At 42.3% G+C, this 24,846-nt stretch overlaps 2 protein-coding genes across 10 annotated transcripts in view; one reads left to right on the forward strand and one right to left on the reverse strand.

Annotated features, from left to right (window-relative positions):
* On the forward strand, window positions 1-7,812 carry entpd8 (ectonucleoside triphosphate diphosphohydrolase 8). 9 transcript variants are annotated; one of them, XM_084167505.1, is made up of 11 exons: window positions 19-95; window positions 293-344; window positions 1,285-1,441; window positions 2,058-2,175; window positions 2,616-2,766; window positions 3,215-3,374; window positions 3,690-3,920; window positions 4,419-4,685; window positions 4,825-4,935; window positions 6,940-7,071; window positions 7,288-7,812. In XM_084167505.1, exons 3-11 carry the CDS (start codon window positions 1,319-1,321, stop codon window positions 7,507-7,509), a joined length of 1,515 nt encoding a protein of 504 aa, XP_084023631.1. In that variant the 5' UTR covers window positions 19-95; window positions 293-344; window positions 1,285-1,318; the 3' UTR covers window positions 7,510-7,812. The 9 variants fall into 9 exon arrangements, with proteins under 9 accessions (XP_084023633.1, XP_084023631.1, XP_084023635.1 ...); XM_084167509.1 differs by lacking the exon at window positions 1,285-1,441 and having other exon boundaries at window positions 21-95; XM_084167506.1 differs by lacking the exons at window positions 19-95; window positions 293-344 and adding an exon at window positions 169-242.
* The window catches only part of LOC311133897 (uncharacterized protein), a 20,926-nt gene continuing 3,765 nt past the window's right edge, over window positions 7,686-24,846 (reverse strand). Inside the window, exons 2-9 of the mRNA XM_084167502.1 lie at window positions 10,423-23,453; window positions 9,762-9,912; window positions 9,400-9,534; window positions 9,166-9,247; window positions 8,903-9,017; window positions 8,662-8,766; window positions 8,384-8,460; window positions 7,686-8,221 (exon numbers count right to left, since the gene is read on the reverse strand). Coding sequence (XP_084023628.1) covers window positions 8,128-8,221; window positions 8,384-8,460; window positions 8,662-8,766; window positions 8,903-9,017; window positions 9,166-9,247; window positions 9,400-9,534; window positions 9,762-9,912; window positions 10,423-23,436 — 13,773 coding nt within the window. The 5' untranslated portion in view covers window positions 23,437-23,453 and the 3' untranslated portion in view covers window positions 7,686-8,127. The remainder of the gene's footprint in view (window positions 8,222-8,383; window positions 8,461-8,661; window positions 8,767-8,902; window positions 9,018-9,165; window positions 9,248-9,399; window positions 9,535-9,761; window positions 9,913-10,422; window positions 23,454-24,846) is intronic.

Below are 24,846 nucleotides of genomic sequence, written 5' to 3' on the forward strand. Positions count from 1 at the left end.
TGTGAGGGCTCTAACATTACATTTCAGCCTACCACATGAGGAAGAAAGATGACAAATTGTACAGTGCATCAGAGCTTGGGAGGAGGAGAGAGAGTGTGAGTTTATTAGGGATACGTGAAAGTGAGGTAGGGAGGGAAAGAGAGAGAGAGCGAAAGAGAGAGGGTGAGTGAGAGAGACAGAGAGAGTGCGTGAGTGAGAGTCAATGAGAGCACAAGAGAAAGGCGGAGAACGTTTATACTCTGGTCAGTGTAAGATCTTACGAACATTTCTAAGATAACGCATATCTTTCTAGTTTGACCTAGGGGTCAGGGAGAAGAGATCACAGAGAAGAAACTTCTGTGACGGTAAGTCCAGTTGTTTTGACCATGTTGGACCGTGGAGGATCAAGTGGAAAACTCCTGTCGTCATCTCATGTTTTAATAGAAGAATTCAGGGGCTTTCTCTGTTAATGGTTGACTTCTAGTCAGTCACTGCTCCTATTTGTCTTTCATGGTTATTTCAAAGGCAGCATTATCTGTTCAATACGTTAGGCAAAATGCTCTCATGTTAACATCTTTATAATAGCACTATGCAGTAAACCAAGACAAAAGCTCTACTGTTAATTGATATGTATGTTTTGGACAAACAGACAGCATTTTAAGATGACATATTGTACAATAGTCTTTGTCAGTTCTTTACCCCTTGGAGAAGAGGAGACAGTGGCATAGGAGACAAGTGGCATAAATACATTAAACTCACAATTGCTGTGGTAAAATCTGAATCTGAATCTGAATATATATATATATATATATATATATATATATATATATATATATAAACTGATGTCCTTGCCAACTCTGTAACGAGTCTGATAAGAATCTGATAAGATAAAGCAGATACATCAGATAAGATATACATTATTTTGGGATAGACTGTGTACATTGTGTCTATTTATAGAAATACATGAACTATCACAAGTACTGTTATAATGTATAATGTTATAAATAATGTTATATTTATGAATGAAGATTGATGACAATGTAATCTTTCACATTGATGGCATAAAAAAAAAAAAACTGTGTAATTTGTTTTTTATAATCAAAGGATTGATTTTAGAGAGACGGTTGGTTCTCAACAAATTTGCTCTCTGTGTGTGTATGGGTGTCCGGGAGAGGGCTTACGTGTGTTTGGAATGAAGATGTCAATGGTAAATCAGATGTTATCTTTCGCGATGGTGGCATAAAAAGAAGACCAAAGTGTAATTTACTCTTTGTGTGTGTGTGCCTGTGTGTGTGTGTGTGTCAGGGAGAGTGGACTAACAGGTGTGTTTGGAATTAAGATGTCAATGGTGAAACAAGTTGCGCTGGCTGCAGTGGTGGTAGTGATGGGATGCATGGGCATCATCGCTCTAATCCTCACATTAGTTCAGCACTACTCTGTGGATCTTCCTCATCGAATGCAGGTGATGAAGCAAAACTGTTATCTGTGTTGTGACCGCATTAATTGGGGAAAATTCACTCTGGGAAATCACCCATGTAAAATCCTATAATTCATCTTAAAAATCTAAGTTTTTCATTTAACTTTGGGATCTCCGTTCCAACGCGTTCCCTCCTAATTCCACCATTGACCCTTTTGGATATCACATTTCCTTCATTATGTCCCAGACTTCAATGTTACTTCACAAAGCACATACCTCACAGGATGCGACAGGGCCCCTGTCAAACTCCCAAAATGGGACAGTATTCAACAATAATATGGGACAGTAGGTCCTCAAAAATGTCCCAACATTAAAATGGGACGTTATCAAAAACGTATATTTCATTGATTCTCCCAGTAAGGACAACGTTACTTTTAGTCTCTCTCTCTCTCTCTCTCTCTCTCTCTCTCTCTCTCTCTCTCTCTCTCTCTCTCTCTCTCTCTCTCTCTCTCTCTCTCTCTCTCTCTCTCTCTCTCTCTCTCTCTCTCTCTCTCTCTCTCTCTCTCTCTCTCTCTCTCTCTCTCTCTCTCTCTCTCTCTCGCTCTCTCTCTCTCTCTCTCTCTGTTGGTATTTGACTTCTCTGTCTCTGTGTGTCCTTCAGTATGGGATGGTGTTTGATGCTGGATCCACACACACTTCTCTCTACATGTACCGCTGGCCTGGCAACAAAGAAAACAACACTGGGGTGGTGTCACAGATGCTGGTCTGTGATGTTGACGGTCAGTGCTGAGTGTTGTCAGTGAACGATTATTACTACTCTATTATTTTATCTCTTAGGGGTGAATCCTAACTTCTACGTAAGTCAAATCTTCACTTAGTCATGCATTGATGTTAAGGTTTCAAAATTCCAGTAACTTTCCCAAAATTCCCAGAAGTTGGTTGGAATGGAATCTGGAGGGAATAAGCTGCAAGGGCATTCTCCAACCTGGAGTTCCTCATCTGGAAGTTTTTTTTTTAAAACAGTACATTTTGGGAAAGTTGATGTCAATGGGAGAGTAGTTAGGATTCGCCACTAATACGCCCTTCAGTCATCTTACACTTATTTTCATGGCAGCTTGATCGCAAGGGCCAAGACAAATCATAATTTACCACCCAGTGATGGTTGTCACTTAAAATAATATACCAGTGACTCACACCCCTGTCCCCTGCTTGTCCGTAGGAGATGGCATCTCTAGCTATGCCCAGGACCCCGCTGCTGCAGGGCTCAGTCTGAGGAAGTGCCTGGACAGTGCACTGGCAGCCGTCCCTGCAAACCAGCGAAGGGAAACTCCTGTGTACCTTGGTGCTACCGCTGGCATGCGACTCTTGCAGTAAGTCTAGACTGCACTATCTTGATAGGTGTAATCATTTCCATTTACCACATCCCAATACTACGACTTTATGAATGAATGTGCTAGGAAAACGTCCCACTAATCTACACTCTTAGAAAAAAAGTTGCTATCTAGAACCTAAAACAGTTCTTCGGCTGTCCCCATAGGAGAACCCTTTTTGAAGAACCCCTTTTGGTTCCAGGTAGAACCCTTTTGGGTTCCATGTAAAACCCTTTCCACAGAGGGTTCTACCTGGAACCACAAAGCGTTCTCCTATGGGGACAGCCAAAGTCCTTTTTTTCTAAGAGTGTATTTAACCTCCTGTACATATTGACTGGGTGCTGTATGCTCTTTCAGGCTGCAGAACTTGGTTTTAATAATAAAGTAGCATTTCTGAAATCTACTTCCATTGTCCGGTAAGAGTGGCTGAATATTTTCCTCTCCTCAGGCTACAGAATCACACCCAGTCTGATCAGGTGTTGGAGCATGTAACCAAGGTGATCCAGGGGTATCCCATTGACTTCCGGGGGGCACGGATCCTATCTGGGATGGAGGAAGGGGCATACGGATGGATCACCATCAACTATCTACAAGACAGCTTCATCAAGGTGTGTATAGGGCACACATACACACACACACACACACACACACACACACACACACACACACACACACAATACTGAAAGGCCCATCTATGAGGTTGAGTCAAAGTGGTACCCTTGACTGAAGTGCTCCGACTACAGAGGCTTGGTCTCCCAAGACAATGGTATCAAGCTTGTTTAGGCAAAATTAACAGAGGTTTGTGGATATACAGTAGGAGTACCATTTATAACTACTGTAATAACTTGTTATAATGGTGAATTGCAGGTCTTTGCAGTTTAACATTATAGCTAACATACAGTATTTGTACTTCTCCTGAGCAGCACACCTTTGAGGGAGAATGGGTGAGCCCTAAAGGAAGGAAGATCTGGGGTGCCCTGGACATGGGAGGCTCTTCTACCCAGATAGCCTTTACCCCCGTCCAGCCTGTACAGGACCCTGCCTCCGCCCTGGGACCCAAGCTCTATGGTTACCAATATGAGGTGTATACACACAGCTACCTGTGCTATGGCAAGGAGCAGGCCATGAGGCAGCTACTGGTTCATCTACTGAAGGTACTGTAAGTAGCTGTCTGGTCACCTGTTAGATATGACTCAAAGAAATTGCAGAATGGTTTTGGGTACTGTAAAAATGCCAGGTAAACTCCCCCTACAAGTAAATATAAAACCAGTTTTCAGGAAGCCACTGGACGCCTCAGACACATTTGTTATATATCTTTTTTAAATTGTATTACGGGTCAGAGGAGCATCCTGCATCATGGTAAAAATAATCATAGTACATACTCTGCTGTTTTATCGCACGTGCAATGATGTCCAAGGGGAAAAACGTGTTCGTTGTTTAAAGTAACGTCTTTGTTGTTGTAATATTGCAAGCAGACGTGGCAGTTTAACCGCTATGGATTCCAGCTTTAAAGCACATCATAAATATCTTTGGGCCAATCTAATTGCCCTAAAGCTGTTTGACTGAATGCGTCTCAGTTGAGTCAGAAGCATTTTATGGCTGTTTAAAGAGCTGTTTTTCTTTTGATTCAAGCAAACTTCTTCCTCTCTCAGATGAGTGGGTCTACCCGCCCAGTCAAGCACCCCTGCTACCACCTGGGCTACAACCTAACCCGGACTCTGGGTGACCTCTATGACTCCCCCTGCGTGGCCAGACCTGTGACCTTTGACCCGGCCTCAGCGGTCACCTTTACAGGGACCAGTGAGCCGTTGCAGTGTTTCAACCAGATGAAGAACATCATGAACCTGACTGCCTGCTCTCTGGCCCCTGCCTGTGGCTTCAACGGGGTCTACCAGCCCCCAGTCAGTGGCTACTTCTTTGTGAGTATCCATCCCATACCTACGCAAACCCTACTCAACTGGCACTCCAGGCAGGCTCAATCAAACAATCCAATTTGAAAGATGTCTGAACCCTATGTACAGTATATATTGTCACCATCATACTGTTTCTTCTCTCTAGGCTTTCTCAACGTACTATTACACCTTTGACTTCCTTGGTCTGGCTCCTCAGTCCTCTCTGTCTCAGGCTACCACCACTATAGACACTTTCTGTAAAAGGACCTGGGACTCGGTGAGATATAGAGATCTCTGCTGACCTTTCACATTGTCAGTACACTTCCTAAAACTGTATACCGGTATACAGATTCATAAATTCATACTCAATCACAGCTAAACAGCTAAACACAAACTATAGTATTTCTCATAATAACCCCATTCACAATGGGGCAGATTCAGATTTAGGAATTTCTACCTTTCCTACACACGCCTTTCTTTTTAGATTAGAGAGTTTAATAGTCACATGTACAAGGTTGCAGATGTAATTACAGGGCAGCAGGTAGCTGACTAGTGGTGGCTATTCACCACGGTGCCCGCGTGGTTGACCATTTCAGCTCCTCAGAGATGTGTTTTTGACCGTCTCCATGGTGGCCCCGTTGATGAGGATGGGGACGTGCCTAGCCTGGTTCCTCCTGAAGTCCACAATCAGCTCCTTTGTTTTGCTGATGTTGAGGGAGAGGTTGCTTACCTGGCACCACGCCGTCAGAGTGCCTACCTCCTCTCTGTAGACCGTCTCGTCGTGGTTGGCAATCAGGCCTACTGCTGTCGTGTCGTCAGCTAACTTTCCTACGCACTTCTCAGTATTTGGTATTCAGACTTACCTTATTCAGTCGGATAACACACTCTGCAGGTATGCCTACCTTGCTGAATAAATATAATTCAACCGCTGAAAACACTCCCACTTGCTGGTCAACAGATTTTCTTAAGCCATCCCTTTAAATACAGTGTACCTTTTAGGTAGAATTTTGTCAACAGAAAACATACAGGATATATCGAGAGAACGTGTTCAGAATATTAGGGATCATCGAAAGAAATCCATCTAAATATAGGGATGTAGCTCAGTTGGTAGAGCATGGCGTTTGCAACGCCAGGGTTGTGGGTTCGATTCCCACGGGGGGCCAGTATGAAAAAAATAAAAAATAAAAATGTATGCACTCACTAACTGTAAGTCGCTCTGGATAAGAGCGTCTGCTAAAATGTAAATGTAAATGATATTCGTTTCCTTTTCAGCCCCAATTTATAGATTTAAAAATACTCTGATCTTGTAGATTATTTAGCTTTAGGAAAGTGTTTTTGAATCATAAAAACAGGTTGGGAGAGCCTTTACGCATGAAAGAAAGATAACGGTGGTTTTATTAATTCAGAAAATTGCCACATTCAGTTCTTCAAACCATGGCAATGTTGGAAGATTAGTATACATAGAATTATAATAGGGAGAATAGTGTACAATAGTAGGCTATACCTTCGTCTATTGCCTGCACTAACCATGGAACTGTGTGATGACATTGCCAAGTATTGCGCCAAGTATCGGGTTCAATCTGTTACGGCTTGGCCTGTGCTCCGCTCCATAACGATTTAATTAGCCGACATGTATTTTTTTTATATTATCAACTGTTACTAATGATTCTCAGCAACAACCACATGGCAGTGATGGTGTTTACAAAGGAAGCAAATGAAAGTAAATGAGACAATGTAATTAAATGTAATGGTAATGTAGGCTATACCAACTGAAGTGAACTAAAAGTAAATTGGCAGTTGAATATGTGTGGTTATTAGGGCTACTGATGGTCGATACTAATATTTAACATGATAGAAATAGGAGACGGAGAAAGTCAGGGTAGCCAAACTGATTAATTATTTACCTAGCTCTTATCAAGTTGTAAATTATTATTATTATTATTATTATTATTATTATTATTATTATTATTATTATTATTATAAATTACAGTGCATGGAGAATGGTGTTATTTCTATCAAAAAAAATAAGTAGATGCTTTTTCCACTGGACCTTATTCATGGTTTTCAAGTCAAGGTCAGAATACAGCATATCTGTAGACACACCTTCATTTATTAGATCACCCCCAACAAATAGTGGGTGAATAGCATGCTATTCTCATGCTTAAATTCAAGGTCAGAATACGCATAGAGAGAAAAGTGCACTTACACCACTTAACTCGGGTCAAAATCGGCCCCGATATTACTACAACTTTGTTTATGATAATAACCATTATTTTGGCAGCTCAAGACAGAGTATAGTGAAAAAGACAAGTACCTTCGTGATTACTGTGCCTCCGCCAACTACATAATGACAGTACTACTAGACGGCTACAAGTTCAACCAGACCTGGGGAAACATATACTTCCAGAGACAGGTGTGTGTTTAACTATACACTTGTGTATTGAAATATGTAAAACATCAACATCCAATTCGATTTAACTTCAGGACACTGAATGAAATTTTACCACAGAATTAATGAAAAAATGACTGTTTTTGTGTGGCATTGAATGTGAATAGCTGTGCTACCTCAATGAAGCTGTGTGTCTATCATATGCATACATATATGTTTATAGACATCATTGTCTATCAGGTGGCAGACACAGACATCAGCTGGACGCTTGGCTACATGTTGAACCTGACCAACCTGATCCCTTCAGAGCGCCCCCTGGTGGTGACAGGTGTGCAGAATGGCCAGTGGGCAGCAGAGGTCTTCTTCATAGCGTTTGCTGTGTTCCTCAGCCTGATGGTGCTAGCCATACTGTGGCTCTGGAACCCACGAGGCAACACAACAATCGATGCAATCACACTCTGAACATCTCTGACTTCTAGTCCCTTCTAGTCTATATAGATTAGGTACAATGTGATAATAGCACTGAGTCAATCAGATCGATGGATCGGAAGAGCGTGGCAGCTCCTGGAACTCACAGTAATAGTTACAACAATAATTTGTAATATTTTCTGTCAATATGACTGGAATTATGGAGGCAATTGAATGTATTATGCATTTATTAGGCTTGTATAAACTGCATAGCTGGATGTTTTACAAGAAAAAAGAAACCCTACAATTAATTGTAATATGACACTATCTACTGTAAATAAATATTGTTGGTATGAATATATATCTCTTAATAATTTAATAAAAATGTTCCTCCACAAACAGTGTTTGAAAGAAGTACCAAAGGGAGAATCATCTCAAGCGTCACATTAATACCACTACAGTATATGCTTTGGCATGCATTGACAAAATATTGTTTTCATTCAAATCTGATATATTACATATAGAACATTTAGAAGTAAAAATACAATCATAAGGGCTTATAAGGCACAAATACATTTTGTGTGTGTGCGTACGTGCATGCGTTCGTATGTGTGTGCGTACGTGCGTGTATGTGCTGCACATTATGAGATGGACCAATCTTCTCCACCTTGATCAGCAGCAGCCTGATTTCTTCTTTGGGGGTTCTTTCTGCAATACCAAGCTTCCCTCTTCTTGTCTTGTCTCCTCACCCACCTTCTTTAGCATCCTTGAAGCAACAACACACCAAATCAATGTTTGAATATTCACAGAACAGAGTCATCTTCCACATGCAGATGATGACAATATGCAGCCAAATCCAGACTACACACAACAACACCAACAAACAATAGCTTGTACTGTACATGAAAGACCTGTCGGCATGTCTTACCTTGCCAGAGTTTCCATAGACAGAGTCACATTGTCACCTGTAGCAGCACTACACTCCATAAAGAGCATGTCGTACCTCTGTAAGAGTGAGGGCAAGTGTCGTCAATAAAAGTATTATTTGTATTTATTATGAATGATCTCAATCATGCTTTGGTACCACTGTCAATTTCAGCACCAGCTATATAACTGTAAAATAACCATGTATACCACATCACCTGTAGATCCTGCAGTCCAGTCGCCCACATTCAGGCTGTTAAAGTTACAGTAACGTCAACATACCTTTGCAAGGTTCTCCCCTTCATGAGTCTGAACCTCTCGTTGTAGTTCAGCACAATCAGTCTTGTTCCCAAGGAGTATAACGATGACATCATCTGGGGCCCCCTCCTACAAAATCCAAAAGTTTATGACAGTACAATAGATACCAGTGGAACAACTATGAATCCTGCAAACAATTGTTTGTGTAGTTACATAGTTGTTATTTGATTATACTATTAAAGGCATTATTTAAATGCCCCCCTACCTGAATGCAGTTGACCCAGTAGCGGACGTCACAGAAGCTCTGAGAGGAAGTGATGTCATATATCAGCAGTAGACCCTGGGCTTTGTGGAACACTTGTCTGGTGATGCTGTGGAACCTGGGGAGGAGAGTGAAGAGTAATGTAACAATAGTATAACATGTATTTAATTATATACTAACAAATAAAACACACACAGAGGAACAGATTCTGTATCGATGCATTACATATGATGAACAACTGTGATGAACTTAAGTTAGAGACCCACCTTTCCTGACCTGCAGTATCCCATAACTGTAGAGTCACTGGGCTTGCATCCACTGTCACAGACTGTATACAGGTATCAATACCTGCTCAGATCATAAGCACACAAAAAAAAAAAACTGAAACCAGACATGAATGAGCAGCACAGTAATGTACAGTAATACCACAGGGTGTTCGTTTCTTCACATGACACGAAAGGGCATGATGCCAAACATACTACAAGGATGATGATACTCACCAATGGTAGCATCGTGGTGCAGACAGAACTCTCCACTTTGGAAGCGCCTCATGAAGGAGGTTTTGCCCACACTGCTGTTTCCAACCATCACCACGTTGTAGGGGTTTGATCTAGAGCCAGAGCTTCCAAAGGTACCTGGAGGGGGATCAGAGAGACAGGTCTATTACAGTCGATATCACTTCCCTGATCTCACTCAAACCTAACTTGACTTATTCCTTTTCGCTCCAAGTGGAGAACAAAGGTCCTCAACAGTGCATATCCAGCAATTAATGTCAGGTGATTCCTGCCAGGTGGGCTTACTTACTCAAGACTAACCTTTCCATACCACTTGTACCCCCTTACTGCTGCCATTCCATACTTACCCGGTGGCTGTATCTTCTTCTCTCTGGTGACCGGGACCTTCTCCACACGCTCTGCCTTTTCTTGACCTCTTTTATTCCCAGGGCCTGGTTGTGGAGCTGGAGCCACTTGTTCAGACCCTATTCCACTCAAAGCAGTGCTTGAGGCAACCACCTTAGACAAATAGAAAACATTATCTCCCACAACGAACAGGTTATGATCATCTCTTCAAAATTAAATGTGTAATACCATTGTGTGTTCAATATTCTATATACTGTCTGGTATACACACTATGTAAAACATTTAAAAGTAACAAATCAGATGTTTAACATATAGTACCAGTCAAAAGTTTGGACACACCTACTCATTCAAGGGTTTTTCTTTATTTTTAATATTTTCTACATTGTAGAATAATAGTGAAGACATCAAAACTATGAAATAACACATATGGAATCATGTAGTAACCAAAAAAGTGTTAAACAAATCAAAATATATTATATATTTGAGATTCTTCAAATAGCCACCCTTTACCTTAATGACAACTTTGCACACTGCAGCTCTTTATCATAAAATGTTGAATAATAAAATATCCTCAAGTACTGAGCCGCGGGATGTTTATATACATCAAGAACGCTATGAGTTTAATAGAATAAGTGAAGCAATTTGTAAGGAAAGCCACAGTACCTCTATGAGTATTGCCTCCTTCTCTGTGCTCTGTCTCTCCTGTTGGTCCTCCAGACTGACAGCTTCAGCCCTGTGCTCCTCTTGAAATCTTTCCAAAACAGCATTAACTTCTGGATTTCCAATGGCTTCAGCTCTGACCTCTGCCTCTGTTACATTTTCTCCTGTCTCCTGCGTCTCTGCTTCTCGTGTCCGATGAGTAGAGACCATATTTATTCTCTTCCCTGTAGCTTTGGATTCACCAACATCCTCGTGAGATTGGGAACTCAGAGACAGAGATGATTTCGAAGGAAGATTGGGGCTATTACTTGGTGTAAACAGACGTTGTTCCATGTCAGCTGTTTGGGTAAGTTGAATAGCAGAGATATGAGGGTCTATACAAACCATATCGCCTGACCCTTGGGCCTCTATTGTAAGAGCTGATGTGTCAAAGGGAGTTTGGCTGCTCTTGCTCGCTGCGACTATTTTCACTTCTACCTCAATCTCCTCCGCCTCTCTAACTTTTTCTGTTGAGATCAGTGCGTCATCGGTCAGGTAGGAGTCAAGAGTAGAAAAATCAGGGTTGTGAAGAGTTTGCCTATTCTCAGTCAACTCTGCTTCACTTAGAAGCATGAGTTTTGTTGCCATTGATTCCTTTATAATTGATTGGCTCTCACTTTCTATATTGTCAGCCTCTATGTTTCTTCCCTCTTGATTTGAAGTACTGAATGAACAGCTGAGGTCAGTCAGGACACTCTCCTCATTTTTCTCTTCTCCTTCATTCTTCTCATTACCAGCTCCATCCTTAGATTCCATCAACATTTCAAACTCTATGCAAGAACCTTCCACTACTTCCATGTTTTCTCCCTTGTCTTCTATCGCCTCTGTGCTTTCTATTTCACCTTCTTGTTTCTCCTCTGTGCCATCCTCTTCTCTTTGTGCACCTCGAGGATGCCTACGAGTCGACCCCATCTTTCTCCTCCTGTTTGGAGAAGGACTCTGATTGGAGTCTGTGTTTGCTGCATTAACACCTTGGTCTTGAACACTCTGCAGTAAGAGTGGATTGAGAAAGGAGTTATGGCTTTCATCCGAGTATGGAGTTTGGTTGCATTGACTACCAGAGATATTGGGATCAGCGCTCAAAGCCTCATCTGTTTGGCAGGTCTCTGTTGTGAGAGTTCTATCATCATACGTCATTTGGCTACTGACACTCACTTCATTTACAAGCAGCACACGATCACTAACTTCCTCCTCGCTGAGTAAAATGACCTCTGATGTGTCCAGTCCGCCTGTGGTATTGGAGTCAGTGTTTGTACCCTCCTCATTCCCCTGAATACTCTGCAGTAATAGTGGGGTGAGAAAGGGGTTAGTGATTTCCATACATGGAGTTTGGATGAGATGACTAGGAGAGATTTTGGGATCAGTGCTCAAAGTGTCATCTGACTCTATTTTAAGAGCACGATCACATGTTATTTGGCTGTTCTCGTTCACTTCAGAATCATTCACAAGCAGTGTGAAATCACTAACTTCTTCCTCAATGAGTAAAGTGTCTTCTGATTGGTCCAGTCCAACACTGAAGACCTCTATTGGGTCAACTATGTGGTCCATGCTTGCTTCATTGTTGATCTCAGTTTCTGTATTGACAGTTTCTGCAGTGACTCTGTTGCATTTCTCTTGGTTATGTAATTGATCTGCAATACCAAATGAATCGATGTCTTGGTCAAAAGGGGTGGGTTCAATCAGACTTTCTTCATCCATTCCTTTCTTCTCCTCATCGGCACTATGTTCCGGTTCCAATAATTTCAGTGACTCTTCCAATGTTTCAACACCAGATCCTTCCACTGTTCCCATTTCCCACTCTAACCTCTCTCCTGTCTCTTCTATGTTTTCTGTGTCTTCCTCCGTTTGGAAATTCTCCTTTTCCGTCTGCTCTCCTTCTTTTTCGTCTCCACTGGTGCTACTTTTAGGCTCCATAGACATTACCAACTCAGTTTCTTCGATGCCAAACATTTCCTCTTTTCCCACTGTGACCTCTTCTCCCTCATCATAAAGATAACGATATCTATGCATCTTACTCTCTCCATGTTCTTCCTCCTCATGTCTACCTCTAGGATTCCTGCGAGTTGAACCCATCTTTCTTCTCCTGGATTCTGATTGAGCACTTTTGTCATGACCCAAAGAGCTGTCTGAGGGGTTTGATTGTAAAAAGCTGGTAATATCCTCTCTTTGCTCAGGTTGATAGCTTTCTACATGGTCTGGTTGTCTAAAATGAGGTCTATATGCCAGTACTATATTTTCCTCAACTATCAGATCAATAAAGTCCTCAGCTTCATCTCTTTGGTGCAATGTTTCCTGATTGCCTGGACCAGTAGAGTTAATATCATCTTGCAACTCTGACTCATTTACAGCAGGTTCAAGTTTCTCTTCACCTTCTCCACTTTGGAGGATTATTGTGTTATTGAATGACTCAAAATCTTCTGTGTTGTTTAAAGCATCTGACTCAAGGGATTGATCTAATGTATGCCTAGAGCTGTGAAATGTGGAGGACTCCGCCTCGGCATGCTCACTTTCCTGCCTCCTCTCTTCCTCTTTCTTCAACTCCTCTGTTATGGGTTCATCAGCAAATCCTTGAACAACTTGCAATGAAAGGTCTAGGGGCAGATGCGAGAGTGATTCTATTCCAAGAGTATCTTGAAGCAATTCACTGCTGTAACTAACTACAGCTTCACTACTAGTTTCAGTATCCTCACCAACTTCCTCTTTACATCGGTCATCCGGTTGGTCGAGTGTGCTAGAAGCAATCAAAATAATCTCACTTTGACTTCTGCACTCAGTGTCCATTTCACTTTCTTTTGGACCCAGGAGCTCTTCTGTGTTGCTGTGAGACCCAGATTCCACAACTGCAATGGATGCCTGAAGTTCTAGGGATTTTTCTGTGTCTCCAGTTTTGGCGTCTTCTTTCTCCCCAAAGTCTGTCTCTTCTCGTTTACCTTTATTCCTACGAGTAGACCCCATTTTCCTTCTCGTCCCTGCAGTGTCAGGTGATCTTAGCAGATATGGGTTTCCAGTTTGAGACAGCTTTGACTTTGTGAGGTCATTTAATGAGGGATTATTGTCTTCCATGTATTGTGATGTTATATGAGGCTCTGTACAAACCATTTCCCCTGACTCTTGGGCCTCTACTGTAAGAGCTGCTGTGTAAGAGGGAGTTTGGCTGCTCTCGCTCTCTGCAACTATTTTCACTTCTACTTCTATCTCCTCCGCCTCTCTGATTTTTTCTGTATGTTCTACAAGCTCAGACTTTTCTATGCCAGATTCTCCTTCTACTACAATGTTGACCTCTCCCTCCACTACTACGGTCTCTGGGTCTCCCAACACCTGCTCCTCTGTCACTTTTTCTAGAAGTTCCTCAAGCTGTACAAGCTCAGTCTTTTCTATGCTGGACTCCATTTCTACTGCTATCATGACATCTCCAACCTCTCCTATAACCTCTGTGTCTTCTCCTTTCTCCTCCTCCTGTCCCTCCTCTCTTCTCTCCTCTCCTTTTTTACCTTGATGAGTCTTGCTGCGAGTGGAACCGATCTTCCTTTTCCTCCTTGGGGTGTAGGATTCTACCTCTGCTGTTTCCTCTGGACCAAGAGAACTCTGCAGTGAGGGTGGATCTGGAGGGGAGTCAGTGTTGTCTCTTGATTCATCAAGTGTTTCCTCCAATGCTGTTTCTTTGTGTTGCAAAACAGTGATGGCAGGATTTGAGCTCAGTGTGTCATCGGTCAGGTAGGAGTCATATGACTCTACAGTAGGAACATCAGGGTAAGGGTTGTGAAGAGTTTGACTAATCTCAGTCAACTCTGCTTCACGTAGAAGCATGAGTTTTGTTGCCATTGATTCCTTTATAATTGATTGGCTCTCACTTTCTATATTGTCAGCCTCTATGTTTCTTCCCTCTTGATTTGAAGTACTGAATGAACAGCTGAGGTCAGTCAGGACACTCTCCTCATTTTTCTCTTCTCCTTCATTCTTCTCATTACCAGCTCCATCCTTAGATTCCATCAACATTTCAAACTCTATGCAAGAACCTTCCACTACTTCCATGTTTTCTCCCTTGTCTTCTATCGCCTCTGTGCTTTCTATTTCACCTTCTTGTTTCTCCTCTGTGCCCTCCTCTTCTCTTTGTGCACCTCGAGGATGCTTACGAGTCGACCCCATCTTTCTCCTCCTGTTTGGAGAAGGACTCTGATTGGAGTCTGTGTTTGCTGCATTAACACCTTGGTCTTGAACACTCTGCAGTAAGAGTGGATTGAGAAAGGAGTTATGGCTTTCATCCGAGTATGGAGTTTGGTTGCATTGACTACCAGAGATATTGGGATCAGCGCTCAAAGCCTCATCTGTTTGGCAGGTCTCTGTTGTGAGAGTTCTATCATCATACGTCATTTGGCTACTGACACTCACTTCATTTACAAGCAGCACACGATCACTAACTTCCTCCTCGCTGAGTAAAATGACCTCTGATGTGTCCAGTCCGCCTGTGGTATTGGAGTCAGTGTTTGCACCCTCCTCATTCCCCTGAATACTCTGCAGTAATAGTGGGGTGAGAAAGGGGTTAGTGATTTCCATACATGGAGTTTGGATGAGATGACTAGGAGAGATTTTGGGATCAGTGCTCAAAGTGTCATCTGACTCTATTTTAAGAGCACGATCACATGTTATTTGGCTGTTCTCGTTCACTTCAGAATCATTCACAAGCAGTGTGAAATCACTAACTTCTTCCTCAATGAGTAAAGTGTCTTCTGATTGGTCCAGTCCAACACTGAAGACCTCTATTGGGTCAACTATGTGGTCCATGCTTGCTTCATTGTTGATCTCAGTTTCTGTATTGACAGTTTCTGCAGTGACTCTGTTGCATTTCTCTTGGTTATGTAATTGATCTGCAATACCAAATGAATCAATGTCTTGGTGAAAAGGGGTGGGTTCAATCAGACTTTCTTCATCCATTCCTTTCTTCTCCTCATCGGCACTATGTTCCGGTTCCAATAACTTCAGTGACTCTTCCAATGTTTCAACACCAGATCCTTCCACTGTTCCCATTTCCCACTCTAACCTCTCTCCTGTCTCTTCTATGTTTTCTGTGTCTTCCTCCGTTTGGAAATTCTCCTTTTCCGTCTGCTTTCCTTCTTTTTCGTCTCCACTGGTGCTACCTTTAGGCTCCATAGACATTACCAACTCAGTTTCTTCGATGCCAAACATTTCCTCTTTTCCCACTGTGACCTCTTCTCCCTCATCATAAAGATAACGATATCTATGCATCTTACTCTCTCCATGTTCTTCCTCCTCATGTCTACCTCTAGGATTCCTGCGAGTTGAACCCATCTTTCTTCTCCTGGATTCTGATTGAGCACTTTTGTCATGACCCAAAGAGCTGTCTGAGGGGTTTGATTGTAAAAAGCTGGTAATATCCTCTCTTTGCTCAGGTTGATAGCTTTCTACATGGTCTGGTTGTCTAAAATGAGGTCTATATGCCAGTACTACATTTTCCTCAACTATCAGATCAATAAAGTCCTCAGCTTCATCTCTTTGGTGCCATGTTTCCTGATTGCCTGGACCAGTAGAGTTAATATCATCTTGCAACTCTGACTCATTTACAGCAGGTTCAAGTTTCTCTTCACCTTCTCCACTTTGGAGGATTATTGTGTTATTGAATGACTCAAAATCTTCTGTGTTGTTTAAAGCATCTGACTCAAGGGATTGATCTAATGTATGCCTAGAGCTGTGAAATGTGGAGGACTCCGCCTCGGCATGCTCACTTTCCTGCCTCCTCTCTTCCTCTTTCTCCAACTCCTCTGTTATGGGTTCATCAGCAAATCCTTGAACAACTTGCAATGAAAGGTCTAGGGGCAGATGCGAGAGTGATTCTATTCCAAGAGTATCTTGAAGCAATTCACTGCTGTAACTAACTACAGCTTCACTACTAGTTTCAGTATCCTCACCAACTTCCTCTTTACATCGGTCATCCGGTTGGTCGAGTGTGCTAGAAGCAATCAAAATAATCTCACTTTGACTTCTGCACTCAGTGTCCATTTCACTTTCTTTTGGACCCAGGAGCTCTTCTGTGTTGCTGTGAGACCCAGATTCCACAACTGCAATGGATGCCTGAAGTTCTAGGGATTTTTCTGTGTCTCCAGTTTTGGCATCTTCTTTCTCCCCAAAGTCTGTCTCTTCTCGTTTACCTTTATTCCTACGAGTAGACCCCATTTTCCTTCTCGTCCCTGCAGTGTCAGGTGATCTTAGCAGATATGGGTTTCCAGTTTGAGACAGCTTTGACTTTGTGAGGTCATTTAATGAGGGATTATTGTCTTCCATGTATTGTGATGTTATATGAGGCTCTGTACAAACCATTTCACCTGACTCTTGGGCCTCTACTGTAAGAGCTGCTGTGTAAGAGGGAGTTTGGCTGCTCTCGCTCTCTGCAACTATTTTCACTTCTACTTCTATCTCCTCCGCCTCTCTGATTTTTTCTGTATGTTCTACAAGCTCAGACTTTTCTATGCCAGATTCTCCTTCTACTACAATGTTGACCTCTCCCTCCACTACTACGGTCTCTGGGTCTCCCAACACCTGCTCCTCTGTCACTTTTTCTAGAAGTTCCTCAAGCTGTACAAGCTCAGTCTTTTCTATGCTGGACTCCATTTCTACTGCTATCATGACATCTCCAACCTCTCCTATAACCTCTGTGTCTTCTCCTTTCTCCTCCTCCTGTCCCTCCTCTCTTCTCTCCTCTCCTTTTTTACCTTGATGAGTCTTGCTGCGAGTGGAACCGATCTTCCTTTTCCTCCTTGGGGTGTAGGATTCTACCTCTGCTGTTTCCTCTGGACCAAGAGAACTCTGCAGTGAAGGTGGATCTGGAGGGGAGTCAGTGTTTTCTCTTGATTCATCAAGTGTTTCCTCCAATGCTGTTTCTTTGTGTTGCAAAACAGTGATGGCAGGATTTGAGTTCAGTGTGTCATCGGTCAGGTAGGAGTCATATGACTCTACAGTAGGAACATCAGGGTAAGGGTTGTGAAGAGTTTGACTAATCTCAGTCAACTCTGCTTCACGTAGAAGCATGAGTTTTGTTGCCATTGATTCCTTTATAATTGATTGGCTCTCACTTTCTATATTGTCAGCCTCTATGTTTCTTCCCTCTTGATTTGAAGTACTGAATGAACAGCTGAGGTCAGTCAGGACACTCTCCTCATTTTTCTCTTCTCCTTCATTCTTCTCATTACCAGCTCCATCCTTAGATTCCATCAACATTTCAAACTCTATGCAAGAACCTTCCACTACTTCCATGTTTTCTCCCTTGTCTTCTATCGCCTCTGTGCTTTCTATTTCACCTTCTTGTTTCTCCTCTGTGCCCTCCTCTTCTCTTTGTGCACCTCGAGGATGCTTACGAGTCGACCCCATCTTTCTCCTCCTGTTTGGATAAGGACTCTGATTGGAGTCTGTGTTTGCTGCATTAACACCTTGGTCTTGAACACTCTGCAGTAAGAGTGGATTGAGAAAGGAGTTATGGCTTTCATCCGAGTATGGAGTTTGGTTGCATTGACTACCAGAGATATTGGGATCAGCGCTCAAAGCCTCATCTGTTTGGCAGGTCTCTGTTGTGAGAGTTCTATCATCATACGTCATTTGGCTACTGACACTCACTTCATTTACAAGCAGCACACGATCACTAACTTCCTCCTCGCTGAGTAAAATGACCTCTGATGTGTCCAGTCCGCCTGTGGTATTGGAGTCAGTGTTTGCACCCTCCTCATTCCCCTGAATACTCTGCAGTAATAGTGGGGTGAGAAAGGGGTTAGTGATTTCCATACATGGAGTTTGGATGAGATGACTAGGAGAGATTTTGGGATCAGTGCTCAAAGTGTCATCTGACTCTATTTTAAGAGCACGATCACATGTTATTTGGCTGTTCTCGTTCACTTCAGAATCATTCACAAGCAGTGTGAAATCACTAACTTCTTCCTCAATGAGTAAAGTGTCTTCTGATTGGTCCAGTCCAACACTGAAGACCTCTATTGGGTCAACTATGTGGTCCATGCTTGCTTCATTGTTGATCTCAGTTTCTGTATTGACAGTTTCTGCAGTGACTCTGTTGCATTTCTCTTGGTTATGTAATTGATCTGCAATACCAAATGAATCAATGTCTTGGTCAAAAGGGGTGGGTTCAATCAGACTTTCTTCATCCATTCCTTTCTTCTCCTCATCGGCACTATGTTCCGGTTCCAATAACTTCAGTGACTCTTCCAATGTTTCAACACCAGATCCTTCCACTGTTCCCATTTCCCACTCTAACCTCTTTCCTGTCTCTTCTATGTTTTCTGTGTCTTCCTCCGTTTGGAAATTCTCCTTTTCCGTCTGCTCTCCTTCTTTTTCGTCTCCACTGGTGCTACCTTTAGGCTCCATAGACATTACCAACTCAGTTTCTTCGATGCCAAACATTTCCTCTTTTCCCACTGTGACCTCTTCTCCCTCATCATAAAGATAACGATATCTATGCATCTTACTCTCTCCATGTTCTTCCTCCTCATGTCTACCTCTAGGATTCCTGCGAGTTGAACCCATCTTTCTTCTCCTGGATTCTGATTGAGCACTTTTGTCATGACCCAAAGAGCTGTCTGAGGGGTTTGATTGTAAAAAGCTGGTAATATCCTCTCTTTGCTCAGGTTGATAGCTTTCTACATGGTCTGGTTGTCTAAAATGAGGTCTATATGCCAGTACTATATTTTCCTCAACTATCAGATCAATAAAGTCCTCAGCTTCATCTCTTTGGTGCAATGTTTCCTGATTGCCTGGACCAGTAGAGTTAATATCATCTTGCAACTCTGACTCATTTACAGCAGGTTCAAGTTTCTCTTCACCTTCTCCACTTTGGAGGATTATTGTGTTATTGAATGACTCAAAATCTTCTGTGTTGTTTAAAGCATCTGACTCAAGGGATTGATCTAATGTATGCCTAGAGCTGTGAAATGTGGAGGACTCCGCCTCGGCATGCTGACTTTCCTGCCTCCTCTCTTCCTCTTTCTTCAACTCCTCTGTTATGGGTTCATCAGCAAATCCTTGAACAACTTGCAATGAAAGGTCTAGGGGCAGATGTGAGAGTGATTCTATTCCAAGAGTATCTTGAAGCAATTCACTGCTGTAACTAACTACAGCTTCACTACTAGTTTCAGTATCCTCACCAACTTCCTCTTTACATCGGTCATCCGGTTGGTCGAGTGTGCTAGAAGCAATCAAAATAATCTCACTTTGACTTCTGCACTCAGTGTCCATTTCACTTTCTTTTGGACCCAGGAGCTCTTCTGTGTTGCTGTGAGACCCAGATTCCACAACTGCAATGGATGCCTGAAGTTCTAGGGATTTTTCTGTGTCTCCAGTTTTGGCGTCTTCTTTCTCCCCAAAGTCTGTCTCTTCTCGTTTACCTTTATTTCTACGAGTAGACCCCATTTTCCTTCTCGTCCCTGCAGTGTCAGGTGATCTTAGCAGATATGGGTTTCCAGTTTGAGACAGCTTTGACTTTGTGAGGTCATTTAATGAGGGATTATTGTCTTCCATGTATTGTGATGTTATATGAGGCTCTGTACAAACCATTTCACCTGACTCTTGGGCCTCTACTGTAAGAGCTGCTGTGTAAGAGGGAGTTTGGCTGCTCTCGCTCTCTGCAACTATTTTCACTTCTACTTCTATCTCCTCCGCCTCTCTGATTTTTTCTGTATGTTCTACAAGCTCAGACTTTTCTATGCCAGATTCTCCTTCTACTACAACGTTGACCTCTCCCTCCACTACTACGGTCTCTGGGTCTCCCAACACCTGCTCCTCTGTCACTTTTTCTAGAAGTTCCTCAAGCTGTACAAGCTCAGTCTTTTCTATGCTGGACTCCATTTCTACTGCTATCATGACATCTCCCACCTCTCCTATAACCTCTGTGTCTTCTCCTTTCTCCTCCTCCTGTCCCTCCTCTCTTCTCTCCTCTCCTTTTCTACCTTGATGAGTCTTGCTGCGAGTGGAACCGATCTTCCTTTTCCTCCTTGGGGTGTAGGATTCTACCTCTGCTGTTTCCTCTGGACCAAGAGAACTCTGCAGTGAGGGTGGATCTGGAGGGGAGTCAGTGTTTTCTCTTGATTCATCGAGTGTTTCCTCCAATGCTGTTTCTTTGTGTTGCAAACCAGTGATGGCAGGATTTGAGTTCAGTGTGTCATCGGTCAGGTAGGAGTCATATGACTCTACAGTAGGAACATCAGGGTAAGGGTTGTGAAGAGTTTGACTAATCTCAGTCAACTCTGCTTCACGTAGAAGCATGAGTTTTGTTGCCATTGATTCCTTTATAATTGATTGGCTCTCACTTTCTATATTGTCAGCCTCTATGTTTCTTCCCTCTTGATTTGAAGTACTGAATGTACAGCTGAGGTCAGTCAGGACACTCTCCTCATTTTTCTCTTCTCCTTCATTCTTCTCATTACCAGCTCCATCCTTAGATTCCATCAACATTTCAAACTCTATGCAAGAACCTTCCACTACTTCCATGTTTTCTCCCTTGTCTTCTATCGCCTCTGTGCTTTCTATTTCACCTTCTTGTTTCTCCTCTGTGCCCTCCTCTTCTCTTTGTGCACCTCGAGGATGCCTACGAGTCGACCCCATCTTTCTCCTCCTGTTTGGAGAAGGACTCTGATTGGAGTCTGTGTTTGCTGCATTAACACCTTGGTCTTGAACACTCTGCAGTAAGAGTGGATTGAGAAAGGAGTTATGGCTTTCATCCGAGTATGGAGTTTGGTTGCATTGACTACCAGAGATATTGGGATCAGCGCTCAAAGCCTCATCTGTTTGGCAGGTCTCTGTTGTGAGAGTTCTATCATCATACGTCATTTGGCTACTGACACTCACTTCATTTACAAGCAGCACACGATCACTAACTTCCTCCTCGCTGAGTAAAATGACCTCTGATGTGTCCAGTCCGCCTGTGGTATTGGAGTCAGTGTTTGTACCCTCCTCATTCCCCTGAATACTCTGCAGTAATAGTGGGGTGAGAAAGGGGTTAGTGATTTCCATACATGGAGTTTGGATGAGATGACTAGGAGAGATTTTGGGATCAGTGCTCAAAGTGTCATCTGACTCTATTTTAAGAGCACGATCACATGTTATTTGGCTGTTCTCGTTCACTTCAGAATCATTCACAAGCAGTGTGAAATCACTAACTTCTTCCTCAATGAGTAAAGTGTCTTCTGATTGGTCCAGTCCAACACTGAAGACCTCTATTGGGTCAACTATGTGGTCCATGCTTGCTTCATTGTTGATCTCAGTTTCTGTATTGACAGTTTCTGCAGTGACTCTGTTGCATTTCTCTTGGTTATGTAATTGATCTGCAATACCAAATGAATCGATGTCTTGGTCAAAAGGGGTGGGTTCAATCAGACTTTCTTCATCCATTCCTTTCTTCTCCTCATCGGCTCTATGTTCCGGTTCCAATAACATCAGTGACTCTTCCAATGTTTCAACACCAGATCCTTCCACTGTTCCCATGTCCCAATCTAACCTCTTTCCTGTCTCTTCTATGTTTTCTATGTCTTCCTCCATTTGGAAATTCTCCTTTTCCATCTGCTCTCCTTCTTTCTCATCTCTACTGGCGCTACCTTTAGGCTCCATAGACATTTCCAACTCAGTTTCTTCGATGCCAAACATTTCCTCTTTTCCCATTGAGACCTCTTCTTCCTCATCAGAAAGATAACGATATCTATGCATCTTACTCTCTCCATGTTCTTCCTCCTCACGTCTACCTCTAGGATTCCTGCGAATTGAACCCATCTTTCTTCTCCTGGATTCTGATTGAGCACTTTTGTCATGACCCAAAGAGCTGCCTGAGGGGGTTGATTGATAAAAGCAGGTAATATCCTCTCTTTGCTCAGGTTGATAGCTTTCTACATGGTCTGGTTGTCTAAAATGAGGTCTGTATGCCAGTACTATATTTTCCTCAACTATCAGATCAATAAAGTCCTCAACTTCATCTCTTTGGTGCAATGTTTCCTGATTGCCTGGACCAGTAGATTTAATATCATCTTGCAATTCTGACTCATTTACAGCAGGTTCAAGTTTCTCTTCACCTTCTCCACTTTGGAGGATTATTGTGTCATTGAATGACTCAAAATCTTCTGTGTTGGTTAAAGTGTCTGACTCAAGGGATTGAGCTAATGTATGCCTAGAGCTGTGAAATGTGGAGGACTCCGCCTCGGCATGCTCACTTTCCTGCCTCCTCTCTTCCTCTTTCTTCAACTCCTCTGTTATGGGTTCAGCAGCGAATCCTTGAACAACTTGCAATGAAAGGTCTAGGGGCAAATGCGAGATTGAATCGATTCCAAGAGTATCTTGAAGCAATTCACTGCTGTAACTAACCACAGCTTCCCTACTAGTTTCAGTATCCTCACCAACTTCCTCTTTACATCGGTCATCCGGTTGGTCGAGTGTGCTAGAAGCAATCAAAATAATCTCACTTTGACTTCTGCACTCAGTGTCCATTTCACTTTCTTTTGGACCCAGGAGCTCTTCTGTGTTGCTGTGAGACCCAGATTCCACAACTGCAATGGATGCCTGAAGTTCTAGGGATTTTTCTGTGTCTCCAGTTTTGGCGTCTTCTTTCTCCCCAAAGTCTGTCTCTTCTTGTTTACCTTTATTCCTACGAGTAGACCCCATTTTCCTTATCTTCCCTGCAGTGTCAGGTGATTTGAGCAGATATGGGTTTCCAGGTTGAGCCAGCTGTGACTCTGTGAGGTCATTTAATGGCGGATTATTTCCTTCCGTGTATTGTTCTGTTATTGATGATAAGTTATCTGATGAGACAAGGTCCGTTTGGAGTATCACTGAAACTGAATCAACACCAACTTCAACTACTTTCCTTTCCTTTGACGACATTTCGGACCCATCATCATCTTTATTAGTCTCATCTTCATCTTGATTCCGACGGCGTTGTCGTGATGACCCCATTCTCACTTTTCTTGGCTTCTTGCCAGACATGGTTCTTCAAGTCCCTCCTATATCACGACACAGACGATAGATTGTTAATCACTAAACCCTGCTGGAATTAAAAGGCTTGTAGGTATTATATGCTCCTTGCATCTTTTACACAATAAGATTACTCACTGTGAAGGCACCACTAAAAGAATGTAGGCACCATTAGACCTTGTTTAAGACGCATTCCAGCTATTTTTTAACTTTTCCTGTTGAAAAACAATATCCCACATATAAATACAGTAATGTACACACACTTATGGGTAAATAAAATGTGGGGAGCAAAATAGTTTTTTATAGACACAAGTGAAAACTTCATGGAGTTGGCAAGGGTTCCCCAATAGGTTGCCCGTGGGTCTAATTGATTTTATTTGCCACCCCAAGTTGTCAGGAAAAAATTAAAATAAAATGTGTTGGACGTGACTGTAAAATCAGCAGGAAATGAGCTCAAAGTGATTTTAATTTAGGATTTTTTTCCCCAAGTATTTCCACGCATAAATAGAAAGCATATGTGATCGTATCCAAATGTAATATATTTTGGAAATGATTCTATTTTTTTCAAATACTATATCTCTTTGGGATTCTGCAGTGCACAAATGATTTATAACTGTTACCAGATTTCCATCCAACATTTTCATGCGAGTAAAGTACAGTACCAGTGAAAAGTTTGGACACACCTACTCATTCAAGGGTTTTTCTTTACTTTTACTATTTTCTACATTGTAGAATAATAGTGAAGATATCAAAACTATGAAATAACACATATGGAATCATGTATTAACCAAAAAAGTGTTAAACAAATCAAAATATATTCTATATTTGAGATTCTTCAAAGTAGCCACCCTTTGCCTTGATGACAGCTTTGCACACTCTTGGCATTCTCTCAACCAGCTTCATGAGGTAGTCACCTGGAATGCATTTCAATTAATAGGTATGCCTTGTTAAAAGTTCATTTGTGGAATTTCTTTCATTCTTAATGCGTTTGAGCCAATCAGTTGTGTTGTGACAAGGTTGGGGTGGTATACAGAAGATAGCCCTATTTGATAAAAGACCAAGTCCATATTATGGCAAGAACAGCTCAAATAAGCAAAGAGAAATGAGAGTCCATCATTACCGGTACTTTAAGACATGAAGGTCAGTCAACACGGAAAATTTCAGTCGCAAAAACCATCAAGCACTATGATGAAACTGGCTCTTATGAGGACCGCCACAGGAAAGGAAGACCCAGAGTTACCTCTGCTGCAGAGGACAAGTTCATTAGAGTTAACTGCACCTCAGATTGCAGCCCAAATAAATGCTTCACAGTTCAAGTAACAGACACATCTCAACATCAACTATTCAGAGGAGACTGTGTGAATCAGGCCTTCATGGTATGCACACATGACTGTAAGTCGCTTTGGATAAAAGCGTCTGCTA

The sequence above is a fragment of the Coregonus lavaretus genome, assembly GCF_964263955.1.
Source record: "Coregonus lavaretus genome assembly, chromosome: 8".
NCBI lineage: Eukaryota > Metazoa > Chordata > Actinopteri > Salmoniformes > Salmonidae > Coregonus > Coregonus lavaretus.

Excerpts from the sequence above, each read along its gene's own strand:
- entpd8 (XM_084167505.1), top strand. The coding sequence starts at position 1,319 with ATGTCAATGGTGAAACAAGTTGCGCTGGCTGCAGTGGTGGTAGTGATG. Across the intron at positions 2,176-2,615 it reads GCTGGTCTGTGATGTTGACG|GAGATGGCATCTCTAGCTAT; the intron begins GTCAGTGCTGAG and ends GCTTGTCCGTAG. Across the intron at positions 3,375-3,689 it reads TACAAGACAGCTTCATCAAG|CACACCTTTGAGGGAGAATG; the intron begins GTGTGTATAGGG and ends TCTCCTGAGCAG.